Consider the following 15,906-nt stretch of genomic DNA (forward strand, 5'->3'; position numbering starts at 1 on the left):
ATATGTATATATATAATACATCAATAAAAGACGCTCTTACACTGTGATGGACGTGCTAAGCTTCCGATAATATTATAGTAGGATTAACAAGTATTGAATCCATTCAGTTTTCATTGTTGTTTGCTCGACGTTTCTGACTTGTTGTTATTAGACTGTTAATACCACGTAAGCCCAAATGAAGAAATTTCTTGTATTTACTGGTTGTATATCACAAATGTAAAAAAAGCCGAATATAAAGTATTATAAAATTAAATAAAGTATATAAAAGATATACGATGTATCTCTCTCAGTGTGGATATTATTAATTTTATATATTTAGTTAACAAATTGAAAAAGAACACAGCCTCGACTATTATTAAATCTCATGATATTATTAAATTTTCCGTCATGCCTGCGCCGTTTTACTCGGTGCTGCAGGTGCTGCCCGCGCTATATTTTATTACATTAAATCATACTGGAGATACAATTACAATTTCTGTCTTTAGAAGGCTTTGCACGTTTCCTCTTATTCAGCGACCTATTTCGAGAACGTCCCTACCATCCGTCTTGGCAAGGCCGACAGTACGAGAAAATTTAATGAACGTGACTAGATCTTATCGAAGCGCGGCAGGAGAATGGCAGAGAAGTCAACTTGGAACTGGGAGAGATTGGCACCGCGCACCGCGCGCAGTTTATATAAGACAGACCTGACTTTTACGAATTTTCGATTCTCGCGCCGTAAAGCAATCCGCTGCAGTTTGCTTCATTCTTTTTCCGTCTCCACCGTCGAATAAGAATTACTCACCACGGTTACTCTTGTAATTTAACTTGAATTTGTATAAATTGCTGTACACAACTTTCCTCGAAGCATTGTTCAAGTTCGCAATTTTCCACGTAAATTTAAATAGCGTTAAATAGCTTCTCGGTGTTTTCTCTCTCCCTGCAGGTTTTACAATTTACTACCGATATCTTAATGGAAGGTAAACCGGCAATTTGCGGTTCTACGGGAGAGCTTGTAAAAAATCGAAGCAAATACGAGTCCCAAATGAACGGAGCGCGCGGACGGGAAACGTTAAGTTATAACCGAATTTACCGACGTCTACTTTAGAGTGTTTACGCCTCTCACGAGAATACCCCGGATACCGGACGATTTGCATCGTTAGATTTTAATTACGCATAAGTTCCGGGCACATTAAGAGTCGGGGGGCCAGAGCGAAAAAAGGAAGGGGAGAAAAACGGGATAAAAACCTGAGTTTCAAGTACATTAAAGCATCTCGCGGGTTTCCTAGGAGATTCGACGTAGACAAACGGTCGGATTACTTCTCTCGCGAAGCGAAAAGCGCGGCCGGGTAGAACGCGGAGCTACTCCTCTTTTTTTTTTGTTTTTAAAGCCGACTGAGTTGCCGACCAGGGGCTTAATCAGTTGTTAGCCCAACCTGGCCAATTGAAAGTTGGCGAAAATTAAAGAGAGCTTCGAGGGGACGTATCCGGGCTAATCTCCCAAGGGACTCGCGATTCGCGCGAGCGATTAAACCAACGTCGCAAAATGAGAAAAGAAGTCGTACTAGGAAGTTACGCTCTCGTACTCGGCGTTGTCGTAAAACTAGCCGGTTTCTCGCAGCGTGCAATGCCGCTCTGTAAATTGCGGCTCTCATATGTTGTGCTTTCTGCCCCTCGCTGCGTCGCGGTGTGTTCACGTAAAAAGTCCACCGTACGGACGACTTTAATTTACGTCGTCCACTGGCAACGATAGCACGTCTGAGACTAAAAACTATTTCGCTCGCGCGTTTGGTAAATCTGATTAAATGCGGCATTGCACTCGCCTCTAAATTGCTCGCCTGAGACGTTAACGCTGCATCTCATACTACACGTTGGTAATATATACTTTATGATAGCCGCGTCCGAGGAAATAACAACAAAATTGCTCGATTATAAAATGCAGGAGAATTTTGTAGTGCATATAGTTATCTTACTTTGAATAAATGCAAGTAAAAATGTTTTTCTTTTCTGTGAATAGTTTATGTTTTTAAGTAGGACCACCACCTCGCATATGTGGTTACGTCATTCATTAATATGTTATATCCCCAACAATTTTTGTATGGCTTACCGTGTACGCCACAATAGAATTTTCATTATCACGAAGAATAATAAAATATCGTGTAACATCAAATAAGATTAAGCTCACGAATAGTATGAATTGTGTGCTTTATATGTTATTATCTATTATAGCTATTCAAAATTTTATATTATTGGAACACTACAAAGCGCGCACTTCGCGTGCGCCATTTATTCTCGACTATTATATATATTTAATAACGCGTATGAGATTTAATCTTCACAATTATTTGACATCACGTATCAAGATAACCAAAATTAATTACGATAACCTGTCATTTGTGAGTTGTCGAAACACGATTCCGGCGTTGACACAGTTATTCTCGCAGCACAGAGCGCGATGGAAATAATATTTATTTTTTTACAAGTGTCTAAAAATTTTTGAAAGCATCGGCCATCAGTAATCATGGCGATCGACGGTATTAAACGCGTTGTATCGTATATCAGAGATTTTCAAATGCTATAAAATCGTTTTCTTTGCGTGGCGCAATAACCGCTTGCGTCCTACCAGATTTTTCAACGTTACGAGGCCACTAATTGAAGCGGTTACCGCATGGTTCCTTGTTACAGAGGCACCTCGTGGGACGTATCTGCTGATAGATGGCCGCCGGCTGGATCCCGGAAACCAGTTTGTGCCGGTGAAGGAAGGCTCGGAGCTTACTCTCGAATGCGCAGCCGAGGGTGGAAACCCACCGCCCATCTTGGCGTGGGGCATGACCTTGTCTCAAGCCACTTTAGACGGCCCGGAACAACCGCCAGACAACCTCACCGTGTTGCCCTCAACATCCGGCAGGCGCAGCGGGGCTCACCTAAAGGTCTTGAGGGGACATCACAACGCCACCATCGTTTGTGTCGCCCGCCACATTACGCTGATGATACCGATGAACGCCAGCATCCTGCTCGACGTCCAATGTGAGTATTGACGATACGAAATTGCATTAGCTATTACGTTCGAGATAATCGCGTTCTAATGCGATGAACGGAATTCATATTTTATTTATTTTTAAAAAATTTTTTAAATAAATTTAAAAGAGCGATTCTTTTCTTTAATAAAATATTGAAGTCATTTTTGTTAATTTTTAATTTTTATTGAGTTTCTTAAGTAAGGACACTTCAAGTGTTATTTCTACCACAATTAAGTTGACCAAAGTCAACCGAATAACAAAGTTTTGTCTGTCTACATCTGTTTACTTCTGTGAAGAGATTTTTTTTCAATCTTTTGGTTTAAAATATCCGTGTAATTAGACTTCTCCGAAAACTCACAACAAACCGGCACAAAAACAACAGAAAATAATCAGCAGTTATCATACATATGCATGAGCTTAAATTGCGTTTTGAGATAGAGCGAGCGCGAAGTAATTCGTTTTTGCTCAGGGATCGACGGGCACGAGCCGGTGGGATTTCCGCGATATTAAACCTAGTTGCACCATCGTGTCGGAAATGAGTACAACAAGTAACGCGTGTGTCGCGTCGAGGGCGGCAGACGAGCCGCCCGCCCATCGAAACTAAAATATAAACTTAATTAAGTCTGAATCCGACGGTACTCGCGACTTGTTTTAAGCAATTCTGCGAACCGGGAAGAAGCGGCTCCCGCGTTGTATTTGAGGTGCGACGACCGTGTTACAAGAGCGGCGGTAGAAAGGGGTTGCGGTGACGGCGTTGGGGAGAGTTGGAAAAGCGAGTGACTCCAGGGGTGACGCCGTGCATTATGCGACGTGGAGGTAGTTTATTTTGCGTCGTTGCGCCTCTTTCGCCACTCTCGCGGTCTCGGAAAGTCTCCCCCGACTCGCCCTTCGCTACCCCTGCTTTAGGGAGTGGTCCAAGTCGCCGAAAGAAGCTCCTTCAGCCGGTTTCGAGCCAAACTCCGAGGGATTAACGGGAGTTCCGCAGCGCGCGGACAAAAACTGGTAGAAGCGTGCGCGAGCGCGCGCTCGCGCCACCCCCTGCGCTCTTTTTATCGCGCGTCGCCTCTTCGGGCGTTTAGGGGAGGCTCGTCGAGGCGAGACCGCGAAGATATATCACCCGAAACTGGTTTCCTCCGCCTTCTCCTCTTCTTCAATTGGAGAACTTCTCGGGCATCTCGTTTTCGCTCCTGCGAGTTATAGAGTAGCGCGTATTCGCGACTCCTCTCGATCAGAGTTTCCCAAATTAAAAGTAAATTAGAAGTGATTTTTTTTCAAATATCTGATTTGAAGTTAGAAGAAATATATCGTACACAGAAAATTTGAAAATGTCAATTTTGAATAATTAATAATATAGTTCTTGGAAAAGTGATGTTGCATTATGACTAAGCTGCAGTCTTATAGGGAAACGTTATTTTAATTTCAATAGCTTTACGAATGTCTGCATTTAGGCGTCCTTTCGCGCGAACCACAGTTTGGGAAACCCTACTCTAGATTATACGGAGACCGCCTTGAATTCCGCCGTCGCGGACAGTTTTTCTTTGTGGTGGGTGTAAGGGGAGCTCATTGTACACCGACATTATTTCGCTCTTTTAATTCTTTCGCGCCTGTCCGAATGCCACGTCGTCCGGCGGCCTGAGGCTGAACGAAAACTTACTCCGCGAAGGAGAAAGTTCGCTGCGAGTCGTTTAACCGCTGGAGAAAAAGGCGACGAGATATACCGAGACACGTGAATTTTCCGTCGGGGACTTTCAAGGACACCGCCGCGCCGATCGACTACGTGATTAATGTTGCCTTCTCTTACAATTAATGAACTTCAATGCTCGTCTTGGAAATGATATTTAACAAATGATAACTATAGTTTATTTTATATTTATCGTAGAGCATTAGATCTTTCAGAAAACACGGTATAAAATAAAAAAGAAATAGCAGACGATTTTCAATTATTTTATTTAAGGGAGTATTTTGGTTTGAAAGGTTGTAAAAAAGGTATTTTTTAGAAATTTTTTGCAGGGAAACGAAAGAAGCGAACAACGCTAATCTTTGTTCTTTTAGCCTTATTTTATAAATTTAATAAATTTAATAAAAATATATTTTTAAAATAAGGCTAAAAGAACATGCAATGTTTAACGTTATTCGCTTCTTTCGTTTCTCTACAAAAAATTCCTGAAAAAATACCTTTCACACCAGAATACTCCCTTAATATTCATCGCAATTTTTCTCCAACTTGCTTTGTGAAAATCTTCGCGTTCGTCGTCGGATTTGTGGCGGTGCGGATACCTAATTTCAAAGACGATACGGGCGTGAGCAGTCGGGCTGAAACGTCTCGAGGATGCAAATTTTCTAGGCGAACAGCTTGCATGCTCAACGTCTTAGAGCGAAGACAGGATGCGGGTGCCTTACGGGCGATAGTGATATCGTACGGATCAGCCGTACGTCCTTCCTCCGTCTTTCTCCCTTACTTTTTTGTCGCGAATTTATTTCAACCGTATTTACGTACCCCGGCTGTCGTGCCGGAGACAGGACAGAGGAGGTACATTTGTCGGCATCTGAGCGAGCAAATTTTCCGGTAGGACGGTCGCCAAAGGCGCCAAGGCTGTCCTGGGACGCCTTTATGACGCCGGGGTGAAAGGGGAACCCACATGGTGACCCACTTCCATATCGTCGTGGCGCATCGTCGTTTGTCATTACGCGTAATGCAAGCTATTACCGGTTGTCATCGCCGGGCCCCTCCCCTCTGTTCCATATCGAATAAATGATTTTACTTTTAAATCGTACCGCGGCCGACAACGCGATTAATCATCGTGGCGCGCGTTTGTCGCCCCCCTACGACCTACGAGTCGAGTCGCGCGCGGTCGCAGCTATTTTACATAAGTTCGACTCTCCCGGCCGGAGTATTCGATTTGTACTTGCCGGCGACGGCCGGAAAACGCGATCGGATTCACCATAAATCACACTGATTTTTGGCGACATTCGTTATTTGCAACTGACCCGAATACGCGCGGCGGCAACTTCCGGTACGGGTCCCTTCCCGGCCTGACAGCGCGCTATGAATATGTAGCGAGCGTAGCCGTAAAATTGTAACCACGGTTGGATACACGAGCGAGCAAGACGAGCTTCATCTCAATGTACATTCTAATCGATCTACGCGCGGCGCGCGTGCTCGCTTCGTTAAATCGAAGATTCGCGCTGTGAATTATGTAGAAGTTTGGATAAAAAAGCTTATTGTTCTTTTATGCGGTAATTGACAAAGTATCGTCCAACTTTATTCATCTTAATTCTTAGCAGATATCGCCGAAACTTCCAACTTCGACCCTCTTGGGCTTTTATGATACAAATTATAAAAATTGATTAAATTATTCGTTGTCTCAAAAGTCCAGATATTTAAATCAATGCAGTGTACGACCAATAGCTATTTTATTTTTATCGATATTGTCGAAATAATTTATCTAATTTGAATTTTTAGATATTGTGTAATGTAATAGAAGGCTATTTTATATGTTCAGATACATTATTGGTGTTTCTATGCAGCGTAAAGATTTGTAAAAAGAAAACATTATTCTCATGGAGATATAGTCTTGCAAAGCTCTGTATTAAGTCGTCAGTTATGATAACAAATAATAACACTTGTACGTATTTACACTTGAAATACTAAAGTACTAATTGGCACTTCAGGAATCTGTGCCGCTGTTGTCGTACAGAAACACTACTGAGTCGTCCTCGTTAGTTACAATGAGAATTTAATCGCTCTGAAAGAGCACACAAATGCAATAGTATATCCTACATAAGTTATATGACAAAGCGCTGTTTGCACAGTCGCCATTCGTAATCCGATTTTAGCTTTGAAGAAGTAATTGCCGCAGATTTGTCGGGTCAATGTATCAAATAATTTAATACTCTATTGACAGGCAACACATTCCTTTACGCACATATTACGTTTAGAATTATTGGATATATTTACAGGTTCTTTTTTATCATGAAAGAAAAAAGATCCGATATTTTGTGGCAAAGCTATTAAATTTAGTAAAAATATTGGTTTTAAAAATATTGAATAATAACAGGAATATTGAATAATAAAAGGAATAATAATGAATTTCGATATTTTTACGGATTTGCCTATTTTTATGATTTAGTATTGCAAATTTTAACATAACTTTGAAAGCGTTTTGTCTTGCTTACAGCTATTTACTGTACTTATCTAAAATATGTAGAGATGATTGGTTGAATTTTTCTGGTCGTGGCTTGTTTTCTCTACCGTGCAGAAAATATGCAAATAACGTGATCATCATGCTTATCGCGTTCGAGTTTCGAAACTTTTTTGATCACTCTCAGACGCGGCGTATTTGACGCGCGTAACGTTCAGAGAAGGACCAACATTCGTTCAAGTCCACGCGAAAGTTCACGATATTGGCATGGTACTTCGGTTAATAAGATGCAAAATACTTGGGAACTAGCCGTCGCCGAAGACGACAAGCGAACGAAGATCAATATGCATTCTGATCATGAAACGCAGTCTCGTAAGAATGACGTAATGTACTCGTAAGAATTACAATTGTATATAATTTTCAGAACGTACGCTAACTTAATTTTTGCTCTGAAAAAGGTATTATAAAACCCTCCCACGTGATATGTGGAAATTTCAATTTTTCTAGATTATATTAACAAAGGATTTGTGCGATATAAACTCGCAGTTTTTTGACATTTACCACACGTGTTTTAATTAAAATATTCTTTCATATAAATTAATAATTAGCATAAGCAAAAATTAAAAGTAATTTAGCTTAGCTTAGTTTTAGCTTTTATAATATACTTTGATGAGATCGTATAGTTATCGTCTGTAAAATATGATATCGCATTTTATTAATTTTATTGCTGTCTGATCAAATTTACTTTTGCGAACTTGCTTCCCTTTCATATAAAATCCGTTTTATTAAAAATCTCTCCCTCTCTCTTTTCTCTTTTCTATATTAAAAAAAAACTACGAATAAATAAATCATGAAATTGAATGTTGAAAGCTATGGCAGTTTCCAGCACGCAACAATTGTTTCATCGCACCTGTCAACAATATTTACTAACGACAAACAGCGAGAAAATGTTTTACTTGAAATTCCAATTCCCGATAACTTTTTTTTTTCCATTAAATCCGTGTATATCGCGACGTGCATCGTTATGGAATTCCGAGCTGCGCTCGCTGTTATCGGTTTTGGCAGGAAAGATTCGTTACGCGACGATATCGGTGATTCGGATATACCGATCAATCGGGCTAATTTAATGAAAAACTAATGTCATATAGCCGGCGGCTCTCTCGTACGGTGCTTCTTAAATACCCCAAATATCAACAGGTTGTTGATTTCGCTGACCGTGTTCCCGGGTTATTTAGTTCACCTTTGGACAGGTAACTGCATGTGTGAATGTGGACGCCCATGGGTACCTCACCTATGCGTGACTGCTTTCAATATCCGATCATAGATACACACACATGCACATGCACATAAATATACATATTTCGTTATATGCGGAACATAAAGCTGTTACCTGTCGCGTAGATTTTTAATTATTCCTTGCAACTCGCGTGCAAACAACCGGAACCGTTCTTGTTTTACAATGTGCAACGCATGTCTCATCGCTCTGTTATCGGTCATTCGGGCCCATGAAAACGCATCAATTACGTATTCGAAGCTATATGGACTGTCGCGCGTCCGCAAAACTCGTATTTGTTGTACGATGTGCGCGCGCGGTACGATATGATATATTCGTCATGATTAGCGTTTACGTAACACGATTTATACGAGATAAAATACAATCCCATTGCGTATGCTTAAACGCGTATTAGGTGAGCTACGAATGGATATGATTACGGGACGGTTACAAGGGTCATCAATATTTTATATGACATTTAGCTCGCCGATATCATTTGCAATTTGCACGAGCACGAATGGCGCTCCATTGATTTGACAGGTTGTTACGAATTATTATTACTGCATGTTTTGCCCGTAATGCCGGGTGACTGTATTTCTGACTAATTCATTTCGTGTGTAATTCGCCATCCATTGGGCTGGATGGCGTAATTGTAGAGGCATCCAGACGCGGTAATGAATCTCAAACACGATTATTACTGGGACACGCAGCGCAACTTCATCCGTTTCAGCGAATCCCAAACACGATGATCTGTTTGCATCCAGAGAGATTAAATTAGGAAATGATATGGCTGAAGTCTTTGATCTGAAAAATTTGCCATCGCACTCGATGACAATTAGAATTGAGCGCGAATTGCAGTCACGGTCAATTTAGAATGTCGCGCGATTGCGCGTTTTTCGATGATGTTAATACCGATGGACATTTTCTAATGCGCAGCTGCTGTCACTTAACGGCTCTTGTTTTTTTTTTCACAAGCACTTTTTGCACGGCCGTACTTCGCAGAGCGTGTCGCAAAAATTCAATTCCGCGATGCGTTTTGTAGCGCTGTCGTACCAAATTTTACTCGCGCGATATTTTTTTTTTTCCAAGAGTGTACAAGTTAGCTCGTCGACAATACGCAATTCGACAGTGAATGTTTTGTATATGTCGATAAAAAAAGGGGAAATAAATGGTACGGACGTGACGTACTAAATAATTTTCTCGTCGGACTGCTTTATTCGACCATCACATCTGATGTTATTAAATATAATATTATTTAAATTCGTTGCATAAACAATTTTTAAATAAAGTTACATTTTCTACAGTTGCACTTAAAAATCACAGAATCTGATAAATGATCACTTCCACTTATTGTTATTTATACAAATTGTTTTTTTTTTATAAATAATTATTTATATAATTATTTCTAAACAACTTATAAGTACCTTTAATATTAAAACGTATGTATTGACTATGTTGGACGAAATTTCTTCAAAGCATGCAATGTACATTGCAGATTTTAGTATCAATATGTAATCTTTATTTATCAAACTGTTGATTGCATCTGTCGGCAAAAGGAACAAATGTCCTCGCAACTTGATATCCCGGGCAATTATTCATTACGATCACGTGTGACGGCAATTTCGCGCAGAAAGTCTTTTCGGTTGATCCACGACCGGAGTCGGTCTGCCGGCAAACCAGTAGGCCAAAAATTCGATTGCGATCACGGTTGGCGGAATCTTATTAACAAACGAGCCCCAAGGGGCTTTCTACCGAGCACACCACATGTCCGTCATTTCCACGGGATGATACGTGGCCCGTGAAAATGACGCGATTGGATCGGACGGAGACACGTGTTTAATAAAACTCGTCGTGCGCGAGATCGAAAGAGCCGTGGGCCAGAATCGAAGCCATGGGGGGATCAGCCGGGATTAGTTGAACACGCTGAATCCGCCCGTCCTCCGGACGCATGAAAGGGACACCTATAATTACGTTCCCCTTACGGCGAGAGGACGCGAAAAGCCTTGGCGTAAATGACGCCGATACTACTCTTTTTCAAAAGGGACGAAATTGACGAGCTCCCGCTTTCGTGCACGTTCTCTTTTCTCAGCGACTTTCATGAGGAAATTATTCCCGTATATGAAACGTGCGTTGGTAAACAACGTCACATTTTCATATTGCTAGGATGAGATCAGACCGTATTAACGGACAAAAGGAATTATCTTGTTGATTTAATCGTCTTTCAATCGAAAGACGATTAAAGCTATTTGTACGAGCTCTAGCCTGTTTTAGCGTGTTCTTTCTCGAAAAGTGTAAATGTATATACTGTCATCAATTATTCGTACCGTAATTCTGATTGAAGAGCTTAAATCCTTCTGTGACAGGTCGAGATGTGCGATATATCATTGCTGCATTAATTATACCTTCCTGCATGAACGTGCTAAATTGATACATTTCGGGGTTATATATCTCACTTCAAGGCAGGAGCTTCACCTCGTTTTCAAACTCAATTCCTTTTAGTTATTTATTTACTGTTAAAGCGGTTGGTTTCGCGGTTAACGTTCCCGGGAACGTCTATAAATATATTCGAGCATTCACTCCCGCGTAATGGATATGTACACTTGGATACGTACACGTTTATGTGTATTCATATCGAATCCATACGATGGTATAAGGAAGGATGGGAATAGAAAGGTGGTCGTACTTTTTTAATGGCTGAATCAGATGTGAGCGCGGAAAACACTTTCCACACGTTCCATCTCTTATACCCCGATTACCGTAATGTTACAGCAGACGCGAAGTGCAGCAAATTAGAGAATTTTTTCTCTCTTTCTGCTGCTCTATCTCTCCTTCTTCCCTCTCTGTCTTTCTCTCTCTCTCTCTCTCTCTCTCATAGTATTTCTTTACCACGATGTGAAAATGCGATGCAGCCAAAGCGGGTTTTTCTCAGACTTCTCCTCGCTGCGCGTGCAGCAATTTAGTTTCGAAGGCGAAACTTTACGGAGGATCATCTTCCCTTTTAACATTACGAAGTATGCAGGTAACGAAGAAGTTATTTCTCTCCACGTTCTCCCCGAACCCCTAATAAACTCTACGAGTTTTTACTGGTCTGCCCTGCGTCTATTTCGCACCTACTGTAAGCTTCGTTCGTACACGCAAGAGAGAGATGAGCTGTTCCAAATATTTTACAAATTTATTTGAAGTATGTGTAATATACCTCAAATATAAAAAAAAGATTGCAGATTTAAAAGTCAATTTGACGATATAAATGGGAAAAAATAATGTAATTTAAAATTAAATGTATATTTCTGTAACCAATATGACATTTATTGTAAAACAATGTAATTTAATTTTGAGGTTTTTTTATATCTATCTTGTTAGTAATTACATTATTTGATTTTTATTTACTTTATCTTTTTGATATCACACTCTCACGTGATATGTTATTTTACCGAACGTGATCTATTGTTTATAAGTCAGTGAACGAAATTCCAGCTTCATTAGAACGGCATGTTTTGTATGTTGGATATAGCGGAGAAGTTTCTTTAACGAACGATAGCATCTCTATCGACCGCGTCTAGATAAAGTGGTTACAACAATGGCGCAGCGTTTGCGTATTCATTGGCAAATCTACCATTCCTCCTGCAACGGCAGCGCCCGGCGCGTCAATGTCGCCCTCGATCTTTTTAAGTTTCTCCCCTTTTTTCCCCTCCTCGTTTTTCCCTTTAGCTGTCGTCAGCTGCTTACCCGAACCAGGGTTCCCTCAACTTGCTCCATCCATATCGTGCTTGTAGATACTCTCAATCAATCATATTTAGATCCAGCAGCTCGTGCTTCACGATTCATTTATATGGACTCTCTCGTGAACACCTACGTGCTCACGTAAAGATGTTTGTGAGTCACGTACGTGTGCGTAATTCACGCGCGCGGAGTTTTATGCGAAAGCGACGTAACGATGGATTCATATACCCATTTTCTTTTACGATATAAAGCGATGTTTTTTTTCTTTTTAAAAATGCTCATTCTGTTACAGTACTATTCACGAAAACGTGTTGTATATTTAAAAAACATTATATAAGCATATTATTATTAATAGTATCTTATCTAATCGAAGGACATATCATTTAGAGATCTTTTTCTAATTTAATTTTATTTCTATGGAAACTAACATGTTATCGTTGACCATATAATTTGCTTCCCTGAGATTTGAGTTCAATATAATACATGAAACCCTTAGGATCTCCTCTTAATGAAGGGTTTGATTTCTTTATGATACGAGGTAAATCAATGTATATTAAGGGTCGTTATGAAAACTTTGTAGGGTACAAGATCGTTACACGTTCTAAATGATTAGATGGCTGATTAGCTGGCATAACTGAATATCTAGTTATTGCACAACCGGCGATCGATCCAAGTAATGAGATACAGTTAACCGTCCGTTTAAACGGTACGATGTGAATTATCGAAACCGATCAGTGCCGTAATTCATAATGGCACGATCAACTCGAGAAGATCCTACGATTGTTTCTCGAAGCTAGCCCGATATGCGAACTTTATCTGTCTGATTTGCAATGAAAATTCCCACCGTAATGTACGAAGTTGCTTAGTTTAGATACCCCTCAGGTGAATCCCATGCAGTCATTCCGTCGGCGTATAGGATGGTTTGAACCGCGAAGTGAAACGTTAAGGGTTGAAGCGATCGACAAAGATAGTGAGTCCGAATTACTATTGCTATAGCCATTAAAGACTATTTTCCACGGAGATCTGACCGATTTGGCTTAACAATGGCCTGGGAATAATAGAGCGAAGAATAACAGGTATTTTTACGTTCGGGTTTTTATGTACTCGGTCTTCCATTCTGTCTCTATATGTTGATAAACATTAAGATATGTTTATGCATACTGCGTAAAAAATTACTGCTAATTTTACATCGTAATTTACATGTCAGAAAATTATGATAACGATTGCGAATTGCAATGCCATCGAGGATCGAAAAAATTATTTGATTTTTGAAAGGGATAAGATTATGAGAGAGTAGATTAATTAATTAGTAGGTTAATTTTTTGTTATGTAATTACGCCGTAATATTTTTTGAATTAGTTTATTAGGTAAAAGATATCTTGAAAAAAAATATTTATATATTTAATCTGAAATCTCTTTCCCTTAAAATAGGAAGTGTAAACGAAATGGCAATAGCTAAGTAAACCAATTTTGATTCTTACGATGGTTACCGCGTATTAGTGCATATGCCAAAATTGGCAATCAACTAATTTTCCACTAGCTGGATTACAAACCGCCGAAACCGCTATGGACTACTGTTAGTTTACAAAGCAAAAGCCGTTAGTGATGCTAACAGTCTGCTTCCATGTTAACGAGCGTTCGCCCAATGTGGGCGCGCGTGTTTACATGACTGAAAACTGGTAATTAAGATGCGTCGATATCGAATCAAGGCATTTAGCGAAGATAATAGCGTGCACTTACTTGAAGTATTTCACGCAATCAATTGTAAATAATCATGGGATTGTAAGATCATAAATTTGTTAGGTAAATTGCCAATTTAGGCACGTTAATTTAGGCATGGCAATATTCAGGCATTTCTCCTCAAAACGATCGAATTTCGATTATGTCGCTACGTTTCGTCTACGAGGCGCACACGTATACTCGTATTACTTTTTTCATTTTTAATATGTTTTATATACTAGAAACATAAAAGCTAAACGTATGAAAACATTACGCAAAGTGCCGAGTTACGTTTTTAAAATTCTTGTATGTCTGAATAGTGGACAAACGATTGAAAGTTTTCCTTGATAATATTATAGATGAAAGCGGAGCAAGTGTATGAAATTAGCGGTTAACGTCAATAATGTCTTCTACACCGACAATTTCCTCCATGTTGTCGTCCATCTTTCGCACAGCGGGCGTGGGCAGCGTACCACGACTGCTGTTCAACGATGGATTACGGAATGAGTAGCCGGAATGAGTTAGAGCCGTTAACGACCCGCTTTCATCGAAGAAACCGCGGGTTACGGGCGCATAAATGTCGTTTGCCGGAAGTCATTTGCCACTGAGACGTGCAGTATCGATAAATTCTTGATGAACGATCGATTGAGATCACTCGATGTAGACTGATGGGAGCTAATTCATCACGATTACGTTTAAAGCGTATCTCATATTTAATTGAGTGATATTTCAAGCAAACGTGTGTAATTTCCGTCATACGAATATGACTATAGAATGAGAAAAATTTTGGAATGACTTGAGAAATAATCTCGAGCTATTAACGTTCTGTTCTATTTATTTCTGTAAGTCGTTTGGTTAATTATTCGACACATACAATTGTAATGGTTTATTGAGATACCGTCTACCGGCTTCGGTCATCGTCAGATTACGGAATAAGCCGCGTTACCGTTCCTAATGATCGGCTTTCATCGACTATCGCCGATATGGAGCGAGCCGCGAACGTGACCTGTCCGAATTCATCGGGCAAAGAGAGGCGCGCCGGAAGACGAAGTGTGGCGCAGTTTCTATTATCGGCGACGAGTACCTGTGCTGATGGTTTCTCTCCATTTCGCAGAGGTAGATTCCGCGCGCGCGCGCGAGCCATGAGTTTCCCGATCACGTCAGCGCCCAAAACTTGGTAGGGTTTAGTACGTGCCATTTCTCCGAGGTACCTGCGTGGTGGGACTTGTAATTGATTTACAAGGCTCGCTCCGCGAATGGCGGAGGAGGTAGGAGTTGGAGTTTCTAGGGCGGACCGCGAAGATGTCTTCCGCTATCCTGTTAAAGGGTCGACCCCTACTGCGTCGAGAATCTCACGGGAAGATCCTCCTTCGGGCGGCTTTCGCGCTCGATCATGAGGAATTAGTTAGGAGATGTCCTTTGAAACCTCAGGCAATAAGGTTTCAGACAGCGAAGAGCACATGACGAAGGATAGATCAGATTAGAACAATGTATGTCGGATATTAATATTTTTCTTTTTTTTTTTTTACATTTTTTGTTCGAAAACAGCGAACGTCGCTAATGGAGGAACATTAATGTCAATTTGTGTAGCGAGACAAAAAAACAATTTTATTTATTACAAGAATACCATAATTTTCTCATTGATGTACTTTGCTTCTGTGCAGTTTAATCAATTAAGCATCAATTAAGCTATGTATTTACATTAAATAAATTTGCGAATACGATAATATCATAACATAGATTTAATCGCACGAAATTAGTTCATAATTGCCATAGATTACCTCAAATTGGATAATTTTAAGTTCATTATTATATTTTATATTATATCTAGTTTCCAAAACGTATAGCATTTATCTTTTTATGGAACAAGAGTCAAGTGGTGCATTTAAAATGAATCAGATTGCATGTTATACCTACGCGATGCTTTTGAAAATGGACGTCAATATCCGATTCGATAGATGCACCTGGTTCGACGGAAGATAAAATCTCTATCTCTCTATGTGAGCACATTATATAAAATTCTACAAAAATGTATATATCTATGTATATATCA

At 40.1% G+C, this 15,906-nt stretch overlaps 1 protein-coding gene across 3 annotated transcripts in view; it reads left to right on the forward strand.

The window, feature by feature from the left end:
• The window catches only part of LOC112454177 (hemicentin-2), a 325,911-nt gene that overhangs the window by 212,365 nt on the left and 97,640 nt on the right, over nt 1-15,906 (forward strand). For all 3 annotated transcript variants that reach the window (XM_025015421.1, XM_025015423.1, XM_025015422.1), the window contains exon 6: nt 2,665-3,006. In XM_025015421.1, coding sequence (XP_024871189.1) covers nt 2,665-3,006 — 342 coding nt within the window. The remainder of the gene's footprint in view (nt 1-2,664; nt 3,007-15,906) is intronic.

Source organism: Temnothorax curvispinosus, unplaced genomic scaffold (assembly GCF_003070985.1).
Source record: "Temnothorax curvispinosus isolate PA1 unplaced genomic scaffold, ASM307098v1 QBEX01004860.1, whole genome shotgun sequence".
Taxonomy (NCBI): domain Eukaryota; kingdom Metazoa; phylum Arthropoda; class Insecta; order Hymenoptera; family Formicidae; genus Temnothorax; species Temnothorax curvispinosus.